The 21,123-nt window shown below is 44.1% G+C and overlaps 1 protein-coding gene across 8 annotated transcripts in view; it reads left to right on the forward strand.

Moving 5' to 3' along the window:
- The first annotated feature begins 986 nt into the window (after positions 1 to 986).
- The window catches only part of ADHFE1 (alcohol dehydrogenase iron containing 1), a 36,376-nt gene continuing 16,239 nt past the window's right edge, over positions 987 to 21,123 (forward strand). The window contains exons 1-9 of one of the 8 annotated variants that reach the window (XM_017547483.2): positions 988 to 1,090; positions 8,435 to 8,472; positions 11,162 to 11,208; positions 12,857 to 12,910; positions 13,085 to 13,239; positions 13,679 to 13,875; positions 15,717 to 15,794; positions 17,339 to 17,444; positions 20,413 to 20,565. In XM_017547483.2, the coding sequence (XP_017402972.1) occupies positions 1,032 to 1,090; positions 8,435 to 8,472; positions 11,162 to 11,208; positions 12,857 to 12,910; positions 13,085 to 13,239; positions 13,679 to 13,875; positions 15,717 to 15,794; positions 17,339 to 17,444; positions 20,413 to 20,565 (887 nt within the window). In that variant the 5' untranslated portion in view covers positions 988 to 1,031. Of the gene's footprint in view, positions 1,091 to 8,434; positions 8,473 to 11,129; positions 11,209 to 12,856; positions 12,911 to 12,947; positions 13,017 to 13,084; positions 13,240 to 13,678; positions 13,876 to 15,716; positions 15,795 to 17,338; positions 17,445 to 20,412; positions 20,566 to 21,123 lie in introns of those variants that run through there. The other 7 variants (XM_017547484.2, XM_017547485.2, XM_017547486.2 and 4 more) reach the window with 7 other exon arrangements.

A 21,123-nucleotide genomic window follows, 5' to 3' on the forward strand; every position in this document is an offset into this window, starting at 1 on the left:
CCTTAATTAGGATATTATTATCTTTTTTTTTTTTTAAGTTCCAGGGTACACGTGCAGGATGTGCACCTTTGTTACATAGGTAAACGTGTGCCATGTTGGCTTGCTGCATCTGTCAATCCATCACCTGAGTATTAAGGCCACTGTCCCCTTCTATCCCCCTCCCCTAGGCCCCAGTGTGTGTTGTTTCCCTCCCTGTGTCCATGTGTTCTCAGAACATTGTTATCTTTCAATTCATTTGTCAAGTTGGCCTGAGCTCTTTGATTAGGAGGTGAAATGTTTACATAGCTGTCCTTGGTCTTCTTCCTGTCCATCAGTTTCTTCCAGTTTGATCTCAGTAAATTTATTTCTGTAAAACTTAATATCTCCTGGAAAGATTCAGATTTCATAATAACAGATTACTAAAAATGCAAATTAGTTGTTACTGTCTTTGGATACTTTCTGATAAAGTTGAGCTTTGTCATTAATCAGCTTTTCCACTGGGACATGACAGACAGGGCACTGCCAACCCCTCCCAGATTATAGTCTAATCATGGCAAGTTTTAACTACTAATGAAACCATTTTGCTTTCATCAAAAACAAAGCCATTCACACCGCTTTTAACAAAGACCCTCGGCTCTGTGAGGTTCTTGTTTACTGTGAAATGATTTAAAGGCAGGGTGTTGATCACTTAAAGTACTCTCAGAAGGCAAAGTAACATTTTAAAGGATTCACAATGGAAAAAGGATGTCCCTGTTCCTCTCCCTTTCCCCAAGTCCTCAACATGTGAATAGCAGAGGGTAAGTAAGGAGATTTAAGGCGGGACCTTACGCAGTTACCTTCTACCGCAGTATGGTGCAAGTGCCGCTGGGGCAGCTGAGGTTCTGGTTCTGACTCTGGGAAAATGGCCCTGAGCCCAAGTGGGCTGGAGCTTTAACTGGTGACCCCACGGAGCGGGTGGGCAAGGCAGAGGGACGGGAGGCTGGCCGGCAGCTGGGATTGGCCGGCGAAGGGGGCGGTGTAAGGACCTGGAAGGGAGAAGGACACCACGCGCCATGGCCGCAGCCTCCCAGACTCGGGTAGCGCATTTGCTGAGGCAACTGCAGCGTGCAGCGTGAGTGCAGGGCTGGTGGGCGGGCAGGGGACCGCAGGATGCTGCTGTGCCACGCAGCCCCCTGGGTGTGACCCGCTCGGGGCCCTGCGCAGTCTTCACTTACTTTCAAGAATTCTGAGAAAGGGATACTGCCCTGCGCTCCCACCTTGCGCTGCGCCGGACTGCCAGATCACACTACGCAGTGCGTCCTCGTAGGGCCCAGTGAGGCAGCCTTTATCCGCTTGTCTACCGAAGGAAACAGGCCCAGAGAGGACCTGGTCCCACATCGTGACAGGCAGTGGAGAGCTTGACACGGTGGCCAAGACAAATTCATGTATGTAGTTGACACGTATTTATTGGACATATATTATGTGCCAAAAATTATTCTAGGTTCCGGGGATACTAAGATGAAAGGCTCTGGAGCAGTTTGAAGTCTAGCAGGGAATGGGATGAGGGGACAAGGGTAAAACCGGCCACAACAGACTGGGTGTAGAAGGGAAGGATGGGTGTGAGAAGTCGCAGAGTCACACTCCCTGGCGTGTACAGGGAGTCAGGATATTCAATGTTATGACACGCCTGCTCCCTGCAGAAATGCGAGGTGTATCATGGTCACCTAATAAATGTGCACATGCTGACTGCAAGTGCACAAGTCTGCCTGGGAAACATGGAAAACTTTGAGCTAACAGGTGGAGATCAGTAGGAGGAAAGGCAGGGCCTGGAGAGGAATAGGCAGAGAGAAGAGCAGCGCCAGCGATGGAGGCGTAGTCCCAGGATCCAAAAGTCAACTCGACCTGCCTTCATAGGTGGAGGTAAGGATGGAGAAGACAGCTGATAAAAGACCATGAATAAGAAAATAGCTAGCACCATGAGCCAGGCAGTGTCCTACACACTTTAAATGGACTATCAGTATAATTATAACTCTAATTCTTTCACTGACCCTATGACATATGGTATTGTCATCCTCATAGATATGGAAATAAAGGCATGGAGAAGAATTTGACCAGTGTCCCACAGCTAAGCAAATGACAGTCATAATTTGAACCTGGATACTCTGGCTTTATAGTCCTTGTTCTCAGGCCTGTGCTAAGGAATTTGAATTGTGTCCTGTAGACAGTGGAAAGCCATTGAACAATATTTCTCACCATGAAACACTACTACTTTGAAATGCCCCATGACAAAAGAATTCCATGGCCAAATAAGTTTGGGAAGCTCCTTACTGCTGTATTGCTCTCTCGGTGAATCAAAATGTACATTAGACATGAAGGACTCTGAGAAGCTACAGAAAAGACAAAGCTGTGTTCAAGTTTTTGGTTCTAAACCTGTGTCATCATAGAACTCTTTGTCACACACCACCATTCATATCCCATGGAACCAGTGTGACACAGAATATGCTTTTGGAATGATTGTATGAGAAGGGAGTGTGGCATGATCAGAACTGTGTTAGCACATCGTGGTGGAAATGTGGAGTGAAGAGGACGACTAGAGGTCATTGTCCTGCTCCAGCCTAAAGTTAATGCCTTCAGGCACTTAGAGGCAGTTCCTTATGTAGTTAGAAATGTTGAGAGGTTGGTTAGAATCCACAGAATTTTGTATCTGAATAGTGAAGAATTGAGATTTCTGACTTGGGCATCAGGTAAACAGTGGGCCCATTTACCAAGGCAGGGACTGTTGGAGGGTTAGTGATAGGAGGAAGAGGACAACTTCAGTCTACGGCATTTTGAGTTGGGCATGCTTCTGGTATATTCAGATATATACCAGAGACACACAGTAGGTAATTGAATGTGTTGTTCTGGGGCTCAAGAGTGAGTTGGGAACACATCCATCTGTGTGTATGGAGGACAGCTGAAGACTTAGCAAACTCTAACATAGAAGGAAACAGCTGAGGGTAAATTCCTGGGAAGCAGCACAGCCACAGCAGGAGTAGCAAGATGGTGCTTTCTTCTGCACATGCTTATTTTTCTAAAAGGGTAAACATTTTTAAAACAGGAGATTTCTGATACAAATCTTGGAAAGTTGGAAAATGGCATCATTGGGCCCATGTTTCATCTGGGGAAAGTGGGCTAGGGCACGGGGTGACATGTGGCCACCTTCGTTGGACACAGCATCCACTCTGGGTTTCTGCCCAACACACACAGTCCCTCTTGAGTGAGGCTCAGAGGTGCTGCAGAATCCACTTACTTGCTTTTTTTTTTTTTTTTTTTTTTGAGACAGAGTCTCGCTCTGTTGCCAGGCGCTGGCTGGGCTGGAGTGCAGTGGCGCGATCTCGGCCCACTGCAACCTCTACCTCCCAGGTTCAAGCAGTTCTCCTGCCTCAGCCTCCCGAGTAGCTGGGACTACAGGTGCGCACCACCACGCCCAGCTAATTTTGTACTTTTAGTAGAGGTGGGGTTTCACTATGTTGGCCAGGATGGTATTGATCTCTTGACCTCATGATCTGCCCGCCTCGGCCTCCCAAAGTACTGGGATTATAGGCGTGAGCCACCATGCCCGGCCCACTTACTTGCTTTTTTCCAGCTTCTAGAGCTGTGCCTTCCATTCCTTAGCTTGTGGCCCCTTCCTCCATCTTCACAGCCGGCAACCATCTTGCTTCAGTGCTCACATTTCTGTTTTTTGGGTCAAATCTCCCTCTGCCTCCCTTTTATAAGAATATGCATGATTACATTTAGGGCCCACACAGATAATCCAAGATAATCTCCCCATCTCAAGATTATTTTTTTTTTGAAACAGTCTTGCTGTCACTAAGGCTGGAGTGCAGTGACATGATTGTGGCTCACTACAATCTTGAATTTCCAGTCTCCTCAAAGATCCTCCCACTTTAACCTCCCAAGTAGCAGGGACTACAGCTGCACACCATCATATGCAGCTAGTTTTCTTTTTTGTAGAGCTGGAGTCTCACCATGTTGCACAGGCTGTTCTTGAACTCCTGGCCTAAGCAGTCCTCCCCCCTTGGCCTCCCAAAGTGCTAGGATTAGAGGTGTGTGCCACCACACCTGGCAAGATTCTTTTTTTTTTTTTTTTTTTTTTTTTAATTTTTTGAGATGGAGTCTCACTGTGTCACCCAGGCTGGAGTACACTGATGTGATCTAAGCTCACTACAACCTCCACCTCCCAGGTTCAAGCAATTCTGCCCTAGCCTCCCAAGTAGCTAGGATCACAGGCACACACCACCACACCTGGCTAATTTTTGTATTTTTAGTAGAGACGGGTTTTTGCCATGTTGGCCAGGCTGGTCTTGAACTCCTGACCTCAGGTGATCTGCCTGCCTCAGCCTTCCAAAGTGCTAGGACAGGTGTGAGCCACCGTGTCCGGCCAGGATTCTTAATCATATCTGCAAACTTCCTCTTACCATATAGGGTAACATTCACAGATTCCCAGGATTAGAACTTCATCTTCAGGAGCCATTACTCAGCTGACCACACTCACTGAGAAGGTAATGTTTGCAGAAAGACCAGTGTATGGAGAGAGCAAACCCTGTGGCTTTCAGGGAAGGAATGCGGAGGTGAAGCGCATACCTAGGTATGGAACAGAGTGAATGAGGGGGAGATGGGAGTGTGGGGCCAAGGGTGACCCCAAGGTTATCTGGCCCGAACAACTAGAAGAATGAAATTGCCATTAGATGGAGATGGGGAAGGCTGTGGGAGGAGCAGGCTTGAGGGAACAGCAGGAGCTCAGTCTTCAATAGGGAAAATGTTGATGTTTCATAGACATCCATGCAGACATGCTGAGTGGGTGGATAAATCTGGAGTTCATGAGACATGCCCAAGCCAGAAAGATAAATGTGAAAGTCATCAGCATCAAAGGTATTTGAGACCAGGGGAGGTCACTGAGGGGTGGTGAATCTGGAGTTCGGGAGAAATGGAATCTGGAGTTCAGGAGAGATGGAATCTGGAGTTGAGGAGAGATGCCCAAGCCAGAAAGATAAATGTGGAAATCATCAGCATCAAAGGTATTTGAGACCAGGGGACTGAGGGTGGAAAGAAAAGAAAAAGGTTCAGAACTGACTCTTGGGCCCTCCAGGTTTGGAATCAAGAGCTTGAAAAGAAATGAGGCCAAGAGCAGCCAGTGCCATGAGAAGAAACCCAAGTAGTGCCCGGAAGCCAGGGAAAAACATGTTTCCAGGAAGGAAGGAGTGAACAGGAGGATGCCGCTGACACATTGGGTACCGTGAGGACAGAGCTGAACTGAGCAGGGTGTTTAGTCAGGTGGAGGGCATTAGTGAGCTGGGAGGCTGGTCAGTTGAGTCGGGGTAAAAGCTGATGACAGAAGGTTCCCGAGGGAATGAGAGAAGAGAAATTGCAAAAGTGGATATAGCCTGCTAAAGGGAAGGAGAGAGGTGGGATTGGGAGAGGAGAGAGAAACAAGAGTTTTCTGGTTTTGTTATGTAAGATGGAGAAAATGTGCTTATGAATAAGCTAAAAAAAATGCCGATAGCTGATGGATAACGTCTAACAGGGAGGGGGATTTTGATGATCCTGGAAGAGAGAAGGGAGAGCTACCAGCAAAGTCCTTGAGAAGATGAGAGGGGCTGCGATTTAGGGAACGAGAGACAGACTGGCCTTTGCTAACAGCATGGCTAAGAGGTTATCAGTGATATCAGGAGGAAGCCAGAATAATGGGGCCAGAGCCAGGAGGGCGGGTAGATGAGGTCCTTGCTCTCCCCAAGCCTCACTCTGCTTCGCTGACAGAATCCAAAGAAGCCCAGCAGTGCCTTCAGACCATTCTAGGAAGGCAGAAACCCACAGCCTGGTCCCCCACTCCAGTTCAGGCTCTCTGTGTTGGCATGCCAGGAAAAGAAAAGAGAGGGTCGGAGAAATGAAAATGTCTACATTCACTTATTTATTCATTTACTCACTCATTTAATCAGTACAAAAGGATTACTTGGTGCCTGGCACTTACCTAGTGCTAGCCACAGGGAATAAAGTTGTGAGAAACAGTAGATCCTGCCTGGACATCACTAAATTCACAATCCACAGGCTGATGGAAGCAGGAAAACAGCACCAGTGTGGTACACTGTAATGCAAAGGAAGGTCCAGAAAGGATGTGGCTCTGCGGCCTTGGACCTCAGGGAAGGCTGCCCAGGGGAACTGACAGGAGAGAACAAAAGTTATCCAGAAGAAGAGGGAAGGGAACTATGTTGCAGGCAGAGGAAGTAACAAGGGCAGAATTCTGGAGGAGAGAGAGAGATTGTGGCTCATTCAAGGAAAAGAAGTTAATTTTTCCAGGAGCTCAAACCCAGAGATGGAGTGAGTTGAGTGAGGGACCCGTCAGGTGGGGGCAGGCCTGAGCTTTATGTGAGAACATTGGGAAGCCACTGAAGCAGCTTTCAACCAGGGATCGACATCATTGGAAATATGCCCTGACTACAGTGTGGGGAATAGAGGTGGCAGAGGTGGAGCCACGAGAAGCCAGTTGGGAATTTGGTAGTAATCCAGATGAGAGGTGATCCTGGAACCAGACAGTGGCAGGGTCCCAGGAAAAGTGGGTGAACTTGGGTGAGGCATGTTTGAGGCCTTGGTGTATAATGGGCTCTAAAGGGTGAGGGAGGAAGAAGGATCAGAATGGCTGAAGGCAGCCCAGGACATAACCAAACATTTAAGGAACGGGCAGAGTGGAAAAGGAGCCAGAAAAAGAACAATTAGAGGAAGCTCAGGCAAGTAGGGATCCTGGAAGCCAGGAAGAAGTTCCACTTGCCCAAAAAGGGGTGGCCACATGTTCCATGCTGCTAGAATGAGGTGCTAGAGGTCTGAGAAGTGAGGACACAGCCGGATAGCTGGACTTGCAGAGACAGCAGCCTGATTTCAGGGGCCAAGGAATGTGTTGGAGACCCCGAAATGGAGCCAGCAAATGTAGGTCAGGAGGAGAGAGAGGAAGAGTGAGCCCACCAGTGGAGATAGGAGATGGAAAAGTTTCAGGTGCAAAACTTCCATATGCTGAAAAAGACTGAGTGAGGGGGAGGACTAGGAAATACAGGACGGGTGGAGGTCCCGAGAAAGCAAGAGGGGACAGGACACAAACCACAAGAAGTGGAAATGATGGATTGGGGCAGCCTCAGAGCTTGGAAAAAATAAAAATAAAGAGGAGGGGGTCTGGGGAGGAAGCAAGTGCTCCCTGGAGCGTTCACGTTGGAAAGCTTTAAGTTTGGATTTGTTTTTTCCTTCTGCCTCACTTTTCTTGTCCTTCCTTGGTGGGCGTAAAGCAGAGAAAGTCCTCGAAGCAAGCAATACTCACCGTAAAGGGACCAGCCTGGCCTGGCCCGCGTCCTCTCCCCGGGCCGCGTGGCGGGGACCACTAGATGGCAGCCGCGACTCGCGCCAGCTCTCGCCCCCGTGTCTGCTTTGACTTCACAGAATTTTTAAGATCTGGACGGCCACTGAGATCAACCCTTTTCCTTCCCCACCCCACCTTCCTTCCCTCTTGGGTGTTTTAATTTCAGATTTGAATTTTGGCGGGGAGGAGGAAGTGATGCACTCAAGTATCTACTGAGACCGCCACTGGACAAGGTCCTCTGGGCAACCCAAAGAAACATAAAACCGTCTTCCCGGCCTCAATCAGAGAGCGAGCGGGAGAAAGAAAGGCCAGGGGAGGGGCTGTGAGGGTCCAAGAAACAGGAGACGACCAGGACAGGAAGGGAGACCGGAGCCAGGGCAGGGAGAGTTTCCAAAAGGGGGGTCGTGGAAACCTGTAGAGAAGCCCACCGAGAAGTGAGACGCGGTGGCGGCCTTGAGCGCGGGATGCGCGGGGTGTGCGCGCTGCTGGGGAGCGGGGAGGCAGAGACGGAGGAGGAGCGCTTGGAGCCCAGGGCTGCAACTGGGTAGAGAAAGGTGGGGATCAGGGAGGTCTGTGGGTGCAGCAACGTTTCCTGAAGGCTCTAGAGCCTGTTTGAAGAAAAATTAGGTACCTTGAAGACACTGGGAAAAACACAAGGCAAGTTCCCAGCAAAGGGTAATAAGTAAGAAGAGGCGCACGGGTAGAGTTAACCTTGGGTCCATTTGGTCAAAGCTCCTAACTCAAAAAGAGCTGGGGCTTCATGGAGACTCGGGACCCCCATCTTAAACTTGCTTGTACCCCCAGAGCGCTTATCTCACCTGCTAGCAGACATTTGGTAGGAACTGCTTGAGTAAATGAATTCGCGAAAGAATGTTGATGCTACCGCGCTGGGAAGACTGAGTCAACTTTTTGTCCGTCGTGATTTCTGTGTCTATATATATTTTTTCTATTTTACAGCGTCTGCCAAGAACTACCAGTTTGATAGCATCTTAGCACTAGAATGCAATGTGAATTAGCTTAAGGCTTTTCATTTTTTGGTCTCTATTTTCACTTTAGGTTTTGTTTTGTTTTGTTTTCTGTCATTTTCCTTTTCCCTAGGTGCCAGTGCCCAACTCATTCTCATACTTACTCCCAAGGTAATGCTTCTGTATTTTTAAACTAGCCACAATTTGGTTTCTGCTGTTGGCGTTATAATACATTCGGGGAAAGTGTATGGCAAGAAAACCAAGGCATGTGAGAGCAAGGTCCATGAAAACTGTTACCTGTGAAATTGATAGCATGTAATTCTATACAAAGTTAGCTGAATGTATGCTACTAATTACGTGTTTGGCTCAAATATATATTTAATGCTACTTATAATGCTTTTCTCTTTTCATTATTTGCCAAGTCTAAAAATGCACAGATAGAATTTTAAGAATGTCTGAGTTCATCAAACAGAATTCATCAAGATGAAGTCTTTGGAAGGTTCTAAGACATCTCTAAAAACTGAAGGCTAAAGAACAAGGTGGCTCCTAAAAAGAAAACAAAAGCTTGTTTGCATAAATTTTTTAAATAATATTGTATTTCCTAAGATGTAAAAATAATGACAAAGTTTCAGTTACCACAACATCTTAATCATTACCAAACACCGAACAGTGTGGTCACAGAGCAGCAGGAAGCTCAACATCGTTTCAGCATGTCCTTAGAATGTCACATGGATTACTGACACAACCACTGATTTTATCTCTTCTAAGTTCAGATCTAAACATTGAGGCAAGAGTTGGAAAGGAAAGAGGCTGGCCATGGAGGATCCTAAGCAGAAACCCACAGAGAAGCCCATTGGGGAGTTAGAACAGAGAGAGTAACTCACCAAGGGCTTTCTCTTGCCCAAGAAGTGACTCACCATTCAGGACAAGCCAAGGGACCTCCCTGTCCATCATTAACTGCCATCTCTGAGGCAGAAACATGTCCAGCCTTTAAGGCCCTTCTGAACATATGCAGAATTTTGTCTTCAGCTAGTTTTCTCTAATTCTTAGTTGGTTTCAACAATCAGTTAATTTCCTATTTGAGGGAATAAAATTAGTAATTTACATAAAGATATTCTCATTGTTTTCTAGGTTCATATTTATGAATTTATCTAAAATTTAGTAACAGGAATAATAGATTTATATATACAGAGAGAGAGAGAGAGAGAGGGTCACCCTCTGTCACCCAGGCTGGAGTGCAGTGGTGCAGTCATAGCTCACTGTACCCTCAAGCAATCCTACCACCTCAACCTCCCATGATGCTAGGATTACAGGCTTGAGCTCCTGCACCTGGCCAGATTATTTTTTTTTTAAGCCTAGAGGAATCAAATAAATCTGAGTTTTGGTTAAGGGTGCCTTTGCACTCAGGAAGCTAAAGAAAGACTGTTGTCTAGATCTGATCTCTTTTCCTTAAAAAAGAAAAGAGGGCCAGGCGCGGTGACTCACACCTGTAATCCCAGCACTTCTGGAGGCTGAAGTGGGCGGATCACAAGGTCAAGAGATCAAGACTATCCTGGCCAACATGGTGAAACCCCGTCTCTACTAAAAATAACAAAAATTAGCTGGTTGTGGTGGCGTGCACCTATAGTCCCAGCTACTTAGGAGGCTGAGGCAGGGTAATTGCTTAAACCTGAGAGGTGCAGATTGCAGCGACCCAAGATCTCGCCACTGCACTCCAGCCAGGTAACAGAGTAAGATTCCATCTCAAAAAAGAAAAGAAAAGAAAAGAAAGAGAGAGAAAGAAAGAAGAAAGAGAGAGAAAGAAAGAGAGAGAGAGAAAGAAAGAAAGAAAGAAAGAGAGAGAAAGAAAGAAAGAGAGAAAATAAAAGGGTAGTGAAAATTGTTCTGTAGACTTTATCTTATGACTGACCAATATTGATATAAATAAGTAAATAAAAACAAGGATAAAAATCTTTAATTAGGTCCCTCTTGTTCCAATATGACAGAAAATCACTTTTGCCATAATTAAAACCTAATCCTTTGCAAGGAAATATCACTTTATAAAAATGCTTATTAAGCCAGGAGCAGTGGCTCATGTCTGTAATTGTAGCACTTTGGGAGGCCGAGGCAGACGGATCACAAGGTCAGGATTTTGAGACCAGCTTAGCCAGCATGGTGAAACCCTGTCTCTAATAAAAATACAAAAATTACCTGGGCATGGTGGTGCGTATCTGTAGTCCCAGCTACTTGGGAGTCTGCAGCAAAAGAATCACTTGAACCCAGGAGGCAGAAATTGCAGTGAGCCGAGATGACGCCACTGCACTCCAGCCTGGGTGACAGAGTAAAACTCTGTCTCAAAAAAAAAAAAAAAGTTTATTAAATTTCAACAAGATAAATAAGTTGTTTACATGCACAAGCTTGAAAAATGTAAATATCTTACTGTGATAAGCTATCCCTATGAATTAAAAAAAAAAACCACAACAATTTAAACATATTATCACAGTTGCTATAAGAAGTGTAACCAAGACTCTAATTCATGAACTTACTAATAGTTACTCTCTAATAGTAACCCAACTCTAGACTATAGGGGATTTTGTTTTCTAGAGGATTGTTACACACGATATTTCCAAATATATATTTTAATTATAATAGAGGAAATATTTTATTATTTTCACAAACATAGCCTCGTTAGCATTACATTCTATCTTAAAATGCAGGCGTTGATTTTAATTTGATGTGCAACAGTGAAATCTGAAAAATATATATTTTCAGTAAGATTTCAGAGGAAATACGTACGTTCATTGCTGGATTTTACTATCAAATAACAATATTTATGCTTTATTTTTAAGACCCACTTTGATGCTAACTTTTACATTTCTAGCCCCTGGACTTTCACCTTCTGGGAAAACAACAGATTATGCCTTTGAGGTATATTCAATCAATCCATTATTTCTTGTGTGAATTACAAGAAAAAATAAAACTGTAATATTTTGCTAATGAATTATTTCATTTTAAATCTGTTATTATTTCATGTTCCATAATCTCTATTTGATCAGGCCATATATAGCAAAGTACCTGGTTAGTATAAGGGAATAGAAACCTTCTGAGATGATAGCTAATGTCTAGAGTGCTGCCTTTTATGGTCACTAAAACAGGATAAATTCCCAATTCCACAATGTCTCTAATTTATATACGTTATATGTTTAATCTTTAGTTTTGTAATTATAACAATCCCAAGAGAGGTCAAAGTAACAATTCTGGTGCATTTTTATCACACTGTAATTATTTATAATTATTTAAATTCCTGTCTCCCCCTAGTCCAGGAATTTTTTTTTTTTTTTTTTTTGTAAAACTGTAAGTCATTGGTTCTTATCAATGCCAAGTCAAAATGAAAATTCCTTCCTGCCAGGAATATATTCAATTATAAATGGATGAAAATCTTCTTTCCTTAGAATGTATATAACGGAAATGACATACACATAAGACATTTGGCTATCAGAATAAACCTTTTTTTCTTGAGACAGAGCCTCACTCTGTCATCCCAGCTGGAGTGCAGTGGTGTGATCTCAGCTCACTGCAAACTCCACCTCCCGGGTTCAAGCAATTCTCCTGCCTCAGCCTCCTGAGTAGCTGGGGTTGCATGTGCGCACCTCCACACCTGGCTAGTTTTGGTATTTTTAGTAGAGACGTTTTCGCCATGTTGGCCAGGCTGGTCTCAAACTCCTGACCCCAGATGATCCACCCTCCTGGGCCTCCCAAAGTGCTGGGATTACAGGTGTGAGCCACAGCACCTGGCTTCAGGAATTATTAATTAAGATGTCACCAGGGGCCTGACAGTTAATCAATAGATGAACAGGCTGGGTGATGCCATGCTGAGCTCACGGAAGGCACAGGCCCTATCTAGGGTGTGACTCCACTCAACCCCATAAGATCACTGCCATATGGGATGCATTCCCAGTGCGGCTGGATTATTCAAGAGAAAGTAAAATTCAAATGCTCCTATTAAATTTTTGTATCCGGATTTTTAAGAGTTATTTGCCAATTAAAAAAAAAGAAATTTAAACATAACTCAGATCAAACAAAACATATCTTCAGGCCAAAAGTGACCCATCATCCATCAGTGTAAAAGCCTTTCTCTCACCTGTAAACTTTTGAGGCCACGTGTCTCTTATCCATAGTTGAGTTACCAGAGCCTACACAGTGCCTAAAACATAGAAGACAGTAGCACTGACTGGGTGTCAGGTATGCAAGGATGGTGGGTAAACGAAAAGTAAGACATTTGAGAGTTATTTTAGGGGTAGAGATGGAGGAAGGCAAGCGTTTGAAGCTAAGGGGACAATTGAGAGTTGATGATTGTTTGGGAAAAGACAAGTCATTCAAATGTGACAGGAGCTAAGGTTTGCTTGAAGAAGCACACTTCTTTAAGTGAGGACAGATGGGAGATGACCTAGAAGACCATGCTAAGGAGTATATAGTTTATGCTGTAGGCAACAAGGAATCACTTCAGGTGTTTAGAAATGGATGGGCCAACTCTCAAATACTCCCTACACCTAAATATTTTTATTTTTTTTTTCAGATGGCTGTTTCAAATATTAGATATGGACCAGGAGTTACAAAGGAAGTGGGCATGGCAAGTATTTGAAATGTCTACAGTCTCCTACTATAAATGTTACATATCTCATGAGACACATGCTAATTGACAACAATCACGTCTTCTATTTTTAAAGTTGTACCATGTGAGTTTGCCAGAAGAGTCTATTACAGTTCTAGTGCAATCAAGCCTAACTTAGAGGTTTTTCTGTAGGACCTAAAAAACATGGGTGCTAAAAATGTGTGCTTGATGACAGACAAGAACCTCGCCCATCTCCCTCCTGTGCAAGTAGCTATGGATTCCCTAGTGAAGAATGGCATCCCCTTTACGGTTTATGATAATGTGAGAGTGGAACCAACAGATGCAAGGTATTCTTGTATTGTTGTTATTGTTTCTTTAAGCAGAAGCTAACTGTTGATTAAAACTTGCCCCCAGCCAAGCCCAGTGGCTCACGCCTGTAATCCCAGCACTTTGGGGGGCCGAGGCAAGCAAATTGCTTGAGGTCAGGAGTTCAAGATCAGCCTGCCCAATATGGTGAAACCCTGTATCTACTAAAAATACAAAAATTAGCCAGGCATGGTGGCAGGCACCTGTAGTCTCAGCTACTCAGGAAGCTGAGGTGGGAGAATCGCTTGAACCCAGGAGGTGGAGATTGCAGTGAGTCGACCGTGCCACTGCATTGCAGCCTGGTTGACAGAGCAAGGTTTCATCTCAAAAAAAAAAAAAATTTACCCAAAGCCTTAGTTAGTGGCATGGCAATTTATTTCTGAAAAGTATGACAGTAATTTTTATTTTCCCTTCTCCAAGCTTCATGGAAGCTATTGAATTTGCCCAAAAGGGAGCTTTTGATGCCTATGTTGCTGTTGGTGGCGGCTCTACCATGGACACCTGTAAGGCTGCTAATCTGTACACATCCAGCCCTCACTCTGATTTCCTAGATTATGTCAGTGCCCCCATTGGCAAGGGAAAGCCTGTGTCTGTGCCTCTTAAGCCTCTGATTGCAGGTAAAGACTGTTTATTTCTTTGTTTGCTTTATTTTGCAATTAGCAAAAGGTATTAAGAAAGATACGAGCCAGTCCTTTTAGCATATACATTTCTAAAGTTTTGTTCATTTCAAATCAATGCTTTGTTTGGAGACCAATCATTCATTTTAAAATTCTGATCTTTGTTATTGTATAGACAGAGACAATTTGGGTCAGTGGAAGGAAAGTTTGCAGATTTAAGCTATGGGGTCACCATGTGGAAGAGGGGGAAGATCATCACTGACATATGATGAGATCCCTCTGTCAGCAGGTTTGTCCTCTAAACTGCCCTCTGTTTTGTCCCATTTTGCCAGCCACTGTAGAGTTTAAGAAGAACATTAGCTGTTATTTTTCTGGTGTTGACTCAACCCTTTCTTCTACATAATGGTCCTTCAGCTGACCTCAGGCTTTGTCTCTTCCCTGGGACATGTGGCCAGCATGGCCCATCACTCTGGGTGACATCTGCTCTGTGGCTACCCAGGGCACAGACATACAGATCCAAATCAGAAGAGCTCATTTGTTCCACAGGGAACTTTGAGATTTTCTGGTCTTTTCTTCTCTGCCATTTTTATGGCTGCTAGCATATTACTATTTAAAGTTTTATAGCTAACATGCACAAACTGGTAACTGGGACATATCCTCAGTTTAAAGTTTGCCCTTTCTTCTCTCCTCTCCCGCCCTATTGTGAACAGGCCTTGTGATGGGATGTGAGTAAGTCAATGGCAGATGAACTGCTGTGCTGTGAATGAGGGATCAGCAGGGAGCAGCATAATTGGTGTCTGGCAAATGGAACCCTCTGGTGAAACTGTGTCAGCATCACACAGAGGGGTGATTAGTAAAGTTTAGAAACTTGACAGAACCACAAAACCACGGAGCCCAGCAAAGGCAGAGCGTCACTGTGCTTGCTGCCAAGAAGGAATAAAGATGTCTTAGAGACAGCAAATATGAGTTTTGTTACTAGAGGTGCCGGGCAGCCTGCATTGACCCAGCTGCAGCTGCTTAAGCTCTGGCCCCCAAGGAGCTTGAGGTTCCCAGAGCTCACTGCTATTAATACAGCACAGTCATCACACATGTGCATGATTAGCATACATACATGTTAATGAAGACACGGAAATCATACATCTATGTTAACACAGATACAGAGTTCACATTCATATTAAATACACATGTACATTAATACAGACACCATACATATTTGACGCGCATAAATTATGCAGAAGCAGGCAATACGCATATTAAACATGACCATGCTAATGCAGACACAGACATGCATATTAAACACACATGCATGCTAAACATCCCGGTATGTTAATGCAGACATGGACATAATACATGCATGTTAACACAGATACAGAGGTCGCACATACATGTTAAATATACATACATATTAATACAGACATAGACATTACATATATTAATCATACATAAGCATTCATGCAGCAGTCATGATACATGTCAAACATGCAAGTGCATTAATGCAGGCACAGACATCAATGTACATGCTAAACATGCATGCATGCCAGTATAGATACAGATCTCATGCATGCCTGTTAATGCAGATACAGACTTCATACACATTGGACACACATGCATGATAATACAGACACTGACATCCTACATGTTAAATTTACATATATGTTAATGCAGACACAGACATCATACATGCTAGGCTTCCATACATGCTAATTCATACACATCATGCAAATAAGAGGGTCAGCAAAGTTTCCTTGTCTAATTTTGTTCCTCATTCCTAAGGCTGAATTAGGTATCTCCACTAACCTTTATTTAGATGCTTTATTAAAATTAATATTATTTTGTTCAAGTGCCAACTACCGCAGGAACCGGGAGTGAAACCACTGGGGTTGCCATTTTTGACTATGAACACTTGAAAGTAAAAACTGGTAAGAACTTTGCCCATAATTTTGAATTATTTCTCTTACCTTTCAGCTCCATACTCTTCTTTAAATCCTAATATTTTTAAAAAATCGAGCAGTTATGATACAGTTAGAATAAGCCCCAATATTCTATAGCAGAGTAAGGTGATGATAGTTAGCAACAATGTATTGTATATTCAAAGTAGCTAGAAGAGAGGACTTAAAATGTTCCCAACACATGGAAATGGTAAGTACTCAGAGTGATGGATACCCCAATACCCTGACTTGATCATAAAACATTCTATGTATGTAACCAATACTCACATGTACCCTATAAATATGTTAAATAGTTTGTATCGAGTTTAAAAAGAAAGGAAAAAAATCAAGGAGTCAAGAAAAGGGTGTGCACATATACACATTTTCTTTCCTTTTCCAAGTACACATAAAAATATGAAACAATGTAATAAACTTCTTTTTGAGAATTATCCCTGAAAGCATATTGAAATGCCATGAATCTTAATTGGCTATTCTCTGCCCAAGTTGTGACTATATAACAATCATAAATGGGTGTTTCCTTTTTCTGACATATTTTTTACATTTAAATCAATTTTATTGAGATATGATTTTTGTATAATAAAATGCACACATTTTAAGAATCTAGTTTGATTAACCTTGACAAACATATATGCTCATGTAACCACCACCCTAATCAAGACACAAAGCATACCCATCACTCCAGAAAGTTCCCTCATACTCCGTCCCAGCCAATCCCTCCAGTCCTTTTCCCAGGTAACCTCTGTTCTGCTTTCTGTCTTCTTAGTCATTTTTATTGTGTCTTCTTCTCTGTCGCAGGCTCTTGGTTATTGTGATAGATAGTCTCTCTTTTTGAGTCTGGCTCAATATCCTGCTTTCAGATCTTTGTAGCAGAATAAATTGACATTTAACTGCAAGCTTTTGGTAACTTTTCTTTTTAAAAATAAATTGCACTATCCTTTGGTATTTCTTAAGTCGATAATAATAATAGCCAACACTTACATTCTACCTTACAGTTTCTGAAGACTTTTACCTAATATTCTCTCATTTGATCCCTACAGCTCAGTGAGAGCTGGAGGACCTGTGCTATTATAGTCTAATCTTATGGATGACTCAGAGAGGCTAAGTGACTTGCCCAAAGACACAAAGTAAGTTGCAGAGTAAGGACCAGTGGTGTGCTAGTAAAACAGCTCTCTGGAATTTAACAATACACCAGTAAGCCCTGACTTGTAGTGTTGTTGGCTCATTTCTGTGGTGTAACCACTCCCACCATGGCCAATGACGTCGCTCATCTAGGAGCTGGAAAGAGATGCATACACATGGCTCTTGGAAAACAGTAGGAGCCAGCTCCAGCACACCACTGAAAACCTCAGGTTTCTGACTCCAAATCTCTTTCCACTGCTCCTTGCTGCCTCACTATGTGAAAATGAACCTTTTCTCATATTTTTATTTTTTAGGGTGATTTATTACCCTAAGCCATTTGCCTTCTTAAAATGATGCCCATGGCTTTAGCCTCTACTGAAAACCCTATGTTTTAGGCATTGCTTCGAGAGCCATCAAACCCACACTGGGACTAATTGATCCTCTGCACACCCTCCACATGCCTGCCCGAGTGGTCGCTAACAGTGGCTTTGATGTGCTTTGGTAAGTGCTGGTGCCACCTGGAGGGGCTTTTTTAGTCCTGGGTCTATGGATATTTTGTTGCTCAAAGCACATGCTAAACATTCATCAATTAGCACCCCACAACACCCCTAGCTTTGACTGTCATTATCGCCTGTCCTAAATGAAAACATTCAAGCTTTAGAGGTTGGTGACTAGGTGACATCCGGTGTGGGCCACAAACCTGCTCTTCAGGATGGACCTCCCCAGCCATAGCCATGGCCACAAGGATGCCACCAAAGGGGCAGTTGGAGCTGGTGTGCCACATCTCAGGGACACACCAGCTACCTTTATGACTTTAGTAACTAGGCATTGCCCAAGGCTGCATGTCATGGAAGAGGGCAGGGAACAGAACTAACACCTCCAGAGCACCCCAGACTTTGCACGTTGTGTCAGCACCTCACATACATCACCACTTCACCACAGACAGCTCTGTGTGATACAGTACCTTTGTTTTATTGAACAAGAAAACTGGGTTTGAGATGTTTAGTGACTTTCCATAGTCTTACTGTATATTCCCTCAGCTTCAGCTGCATTGTGCCAATGGCCTCCTAATCAGTATTTCTATCACAGACCTTGCTCCTGAGCTCCAGGCCTCACAGAGTTCCCACAGGTGCTTCACATTTAGCCTGTGCCAAATGACCCTCATTCATCTATGTGCACATGCACATTTTCTCACATTTTAACATCTCTGAAATCAGGACATATCTTAAAATCTGTGGCATCGCAGTATGTTTTCATCATCAGTGGCACATATTTTAAAAACAGTGCAGGCTGGGCACAGTGGCTCACACCTGTATTCCAAACACTTTGGGAGGCCAAGGTAGGAGGATCACTTGAGGCCAGGAGTTTGAGACCAGTCTGATACCTCATCTCTACAGAAAAATTGTACAAATTAGCTGAGCATGGTGGCACACGCCTATAGTCCTAGCTGCTTGGGAGCTGAGGTAGGTGGGAGGATCACTTGAGCCCAGGAGGTCATGGCTGCAATGAGCTGTGATCACACCACTGCACTTGAGCCTGGGGCATGGGTGACAGAGTGAGATCCTATCTCAAAAATGCAAAACAAAACAAAATGGTTTATCTTATAATGCATGACAAATTTGATAAAATCTATTAATGCTCTTAATCCTCCCACGTCCTGCAGCTTCTCCTCCTGAGTCCTCCAACTCAGCAAGTAGCAGAACTCAGTATGAACTTCTCCCTTCTCTCATGCCCAAGCCAGCATGCAGACTGTAGGGAGAGAAGGTGCCATCTTGAAGACTCTGATGTCTGCTCAGCAGTTATGCTTCTTGTCATAAAGCATTAAGCTGACTTCTAGGCTTTACACATAGTTTCTGTGAGCTCAGCTCAGTTAATCCACCCCTGAGAAACAAATCCACGCTTGAATTTGGAATCTAGATGCAGTCTAGATGTGCTGCAAGGCAGAGGTCAGACTCTGACTGCAGTGGCTTCACCAGTCACCCCAACTTCCCCATGTGGGCACCTCATTCTTGCATTATTCACACTCTTCCCTGCTTAAAACCACAAAGCCTTCACGTCCATCTACAAACTGATTTCCAAAAATGTGTTCTAATGCTTTGGCCAAAAAACGTTATCTGCTTCTCATATGTAGAAGAGAGTAATTCCTCCATTCTAGGGAAAATGAAAACTATAATTCATACAAAACATGGGATCATCTCCCTTCATAGTCACATGAAGGAGAGTGTCCCAGAAACACTACAGAGGCTCCCATGTGGAATTATACTGAAAACCATAATTCATGCAAAATATAGTTCATGTTATACAGTGTTCCCAGTGCATCACTGGTGTAGACAGTGATGCCTGTTCTCTTCTGCAGCTGATGAGGTAGAACCCATGGCAGCCCAGCAGGTGGAGGCAGCTATGAAGCTTAGTTCTTGAAATAGCCAAATCTAAGTTTAGGGTATAGAAGAACAAAATCTGCTTTTTTTTTCAGGCCAAGAATTAATAATAATAGTGAATACTAAAGTGTACAATGTGCAAGGCACCATTCTAAATACTCTACATGAGTCAAGTCATCAAATTTTCACAGCCACATCATGAAGCAGTACTATTATTTTTTTTTTTTTTTTGAGACAGAGTTTTGCTCTTGTTACCCAGGCTGGAGTGCAATGGCGCGATCTCGGCTCACCGCAACCTCCGCCTCCTGGGTTCAGGCAATTCTCCTGCCTCAGCCTCCTGAGTAGCTGGGATTACAGGCACGCGCCATCATGTCCAGCTAATGTTTTTGTATTTTTAGTAGAGACGGGGTTTCACCATGTTGACCAGGATGGTCTCGATCTCTTGACCTCGTGATCCACCCACCTCGGCCTCCCAAAGTGCTGGGATTACAGGCTTGAGCCACCGCGCCCGGCCAGCAGTATTATTATTTATCCCTGTCTTAAAGTCACAAGAAGGGTATAGGACCTCACACCAGGTCCACAGCAGGAATGTCTAGTTCCAGGATTGACATCTGGGCAGCTGACCCCAAAGTCTTTGTTCTCACCCATTACACTGTAATTTTCATAGGAGTCTGGTGTAGTATGACCCACCTTTGGTAATATGGTATTTGACCAAAACAAGGTATAAAATGGTAAATATCTTCCACAAGGAAGTCATTTTTTAGATTCAGTGCTTTTTTTGTGGCTCAAATATATAACTCAACACCATAAAAATGTATTGACACTGGAAAAGGTCCATATGTAATCTTATACATACTGCTTAAAAATACTGTAATGCTGTTAATGTAAACTCGACTCTATTAATTTATATTATAAGCAATGGCTGTTATAGGCAAGAAGTGGGCTGGTGGAATGTGCTGTGATCATCAGTGTTGGATAACATATCTGCTGCGGGGTGAGTGCCAAACAGCTCCAAGGCAGTTTGTGATCCAAATGGAGAGAAGGAGGGAGACCACACTTTCCGTCTGTGTATTTTCAATATTTCTTGTTAGCCATGCCCTGGAATCATACACTGCCCTGCCCTACCACCTGCGGAGCCCCTGTCCTTCCAATCCCATCACGCGGCCGGCGTACCAGGGCAGCAACCCAATCAGCGACATTTGGGCGGTCCACGCGCTGCGGATCGTGGCTAAGTATCTGAAGAGGTATGTCACCCCAAAGGGGATAGAAATAGAACAGGAGGCCCACATTCTACCAGCACGTGAAACATGACATGCCTGAGCCTGAAATATCCTGAGCAGGCCTGTTCACCAGAAAATCGGTCAGTGGATGTGCAGAAGCCCCAGACACCAGCAGCCTCTGGAGGGACCCAAGGGACAGCCAGGTGAAAACTGCCTTAAAAGGCAAAGGCTCCCAGGTGACAAAATAGGAGCCAAGCTAGGAAAAGGGGCGGTGTCCTTGGAGATTTGGCTCCCCAGGGCAGAAATGAGAACCACACTGGCAGATGTTGGCTATGCCCATCCAGGCCCTGTCCAAAGACACACGGAGTCCATCCATTGAGTTAACTCACATGAACTAAAGTTAAGAAATAAATATAGGCCAGGCACAATGACTCACACCAGTAATCCCAGCACTTTGGGAGGCCAAGGCAGGAGGATGACTTGAGGCCAGGCGTTTGAGGTCGCAGTTAGCTAGGAATGCACCACTGCACTCCAGCCTGGGTGACAGAGAAAGACCCTGTCTCAATTAAAAAAAGAGAAGAA

This window comes from Cebus imitator, unplaced genomic scaffold, assembly GCF_001604975.1.
Source record: "Cebus imitator isolate Cc_AM_T3 unplaced genomic scaffold, Cebus_imitator-1.0 Scaffold198, whole genome shotgun sequence".
Classification (NCBI taxonomy): Eukaryota; Metazoa; Chordata; class Mammalia; order Primates; family Cebidae; genus Cebus; species Cebus imitator.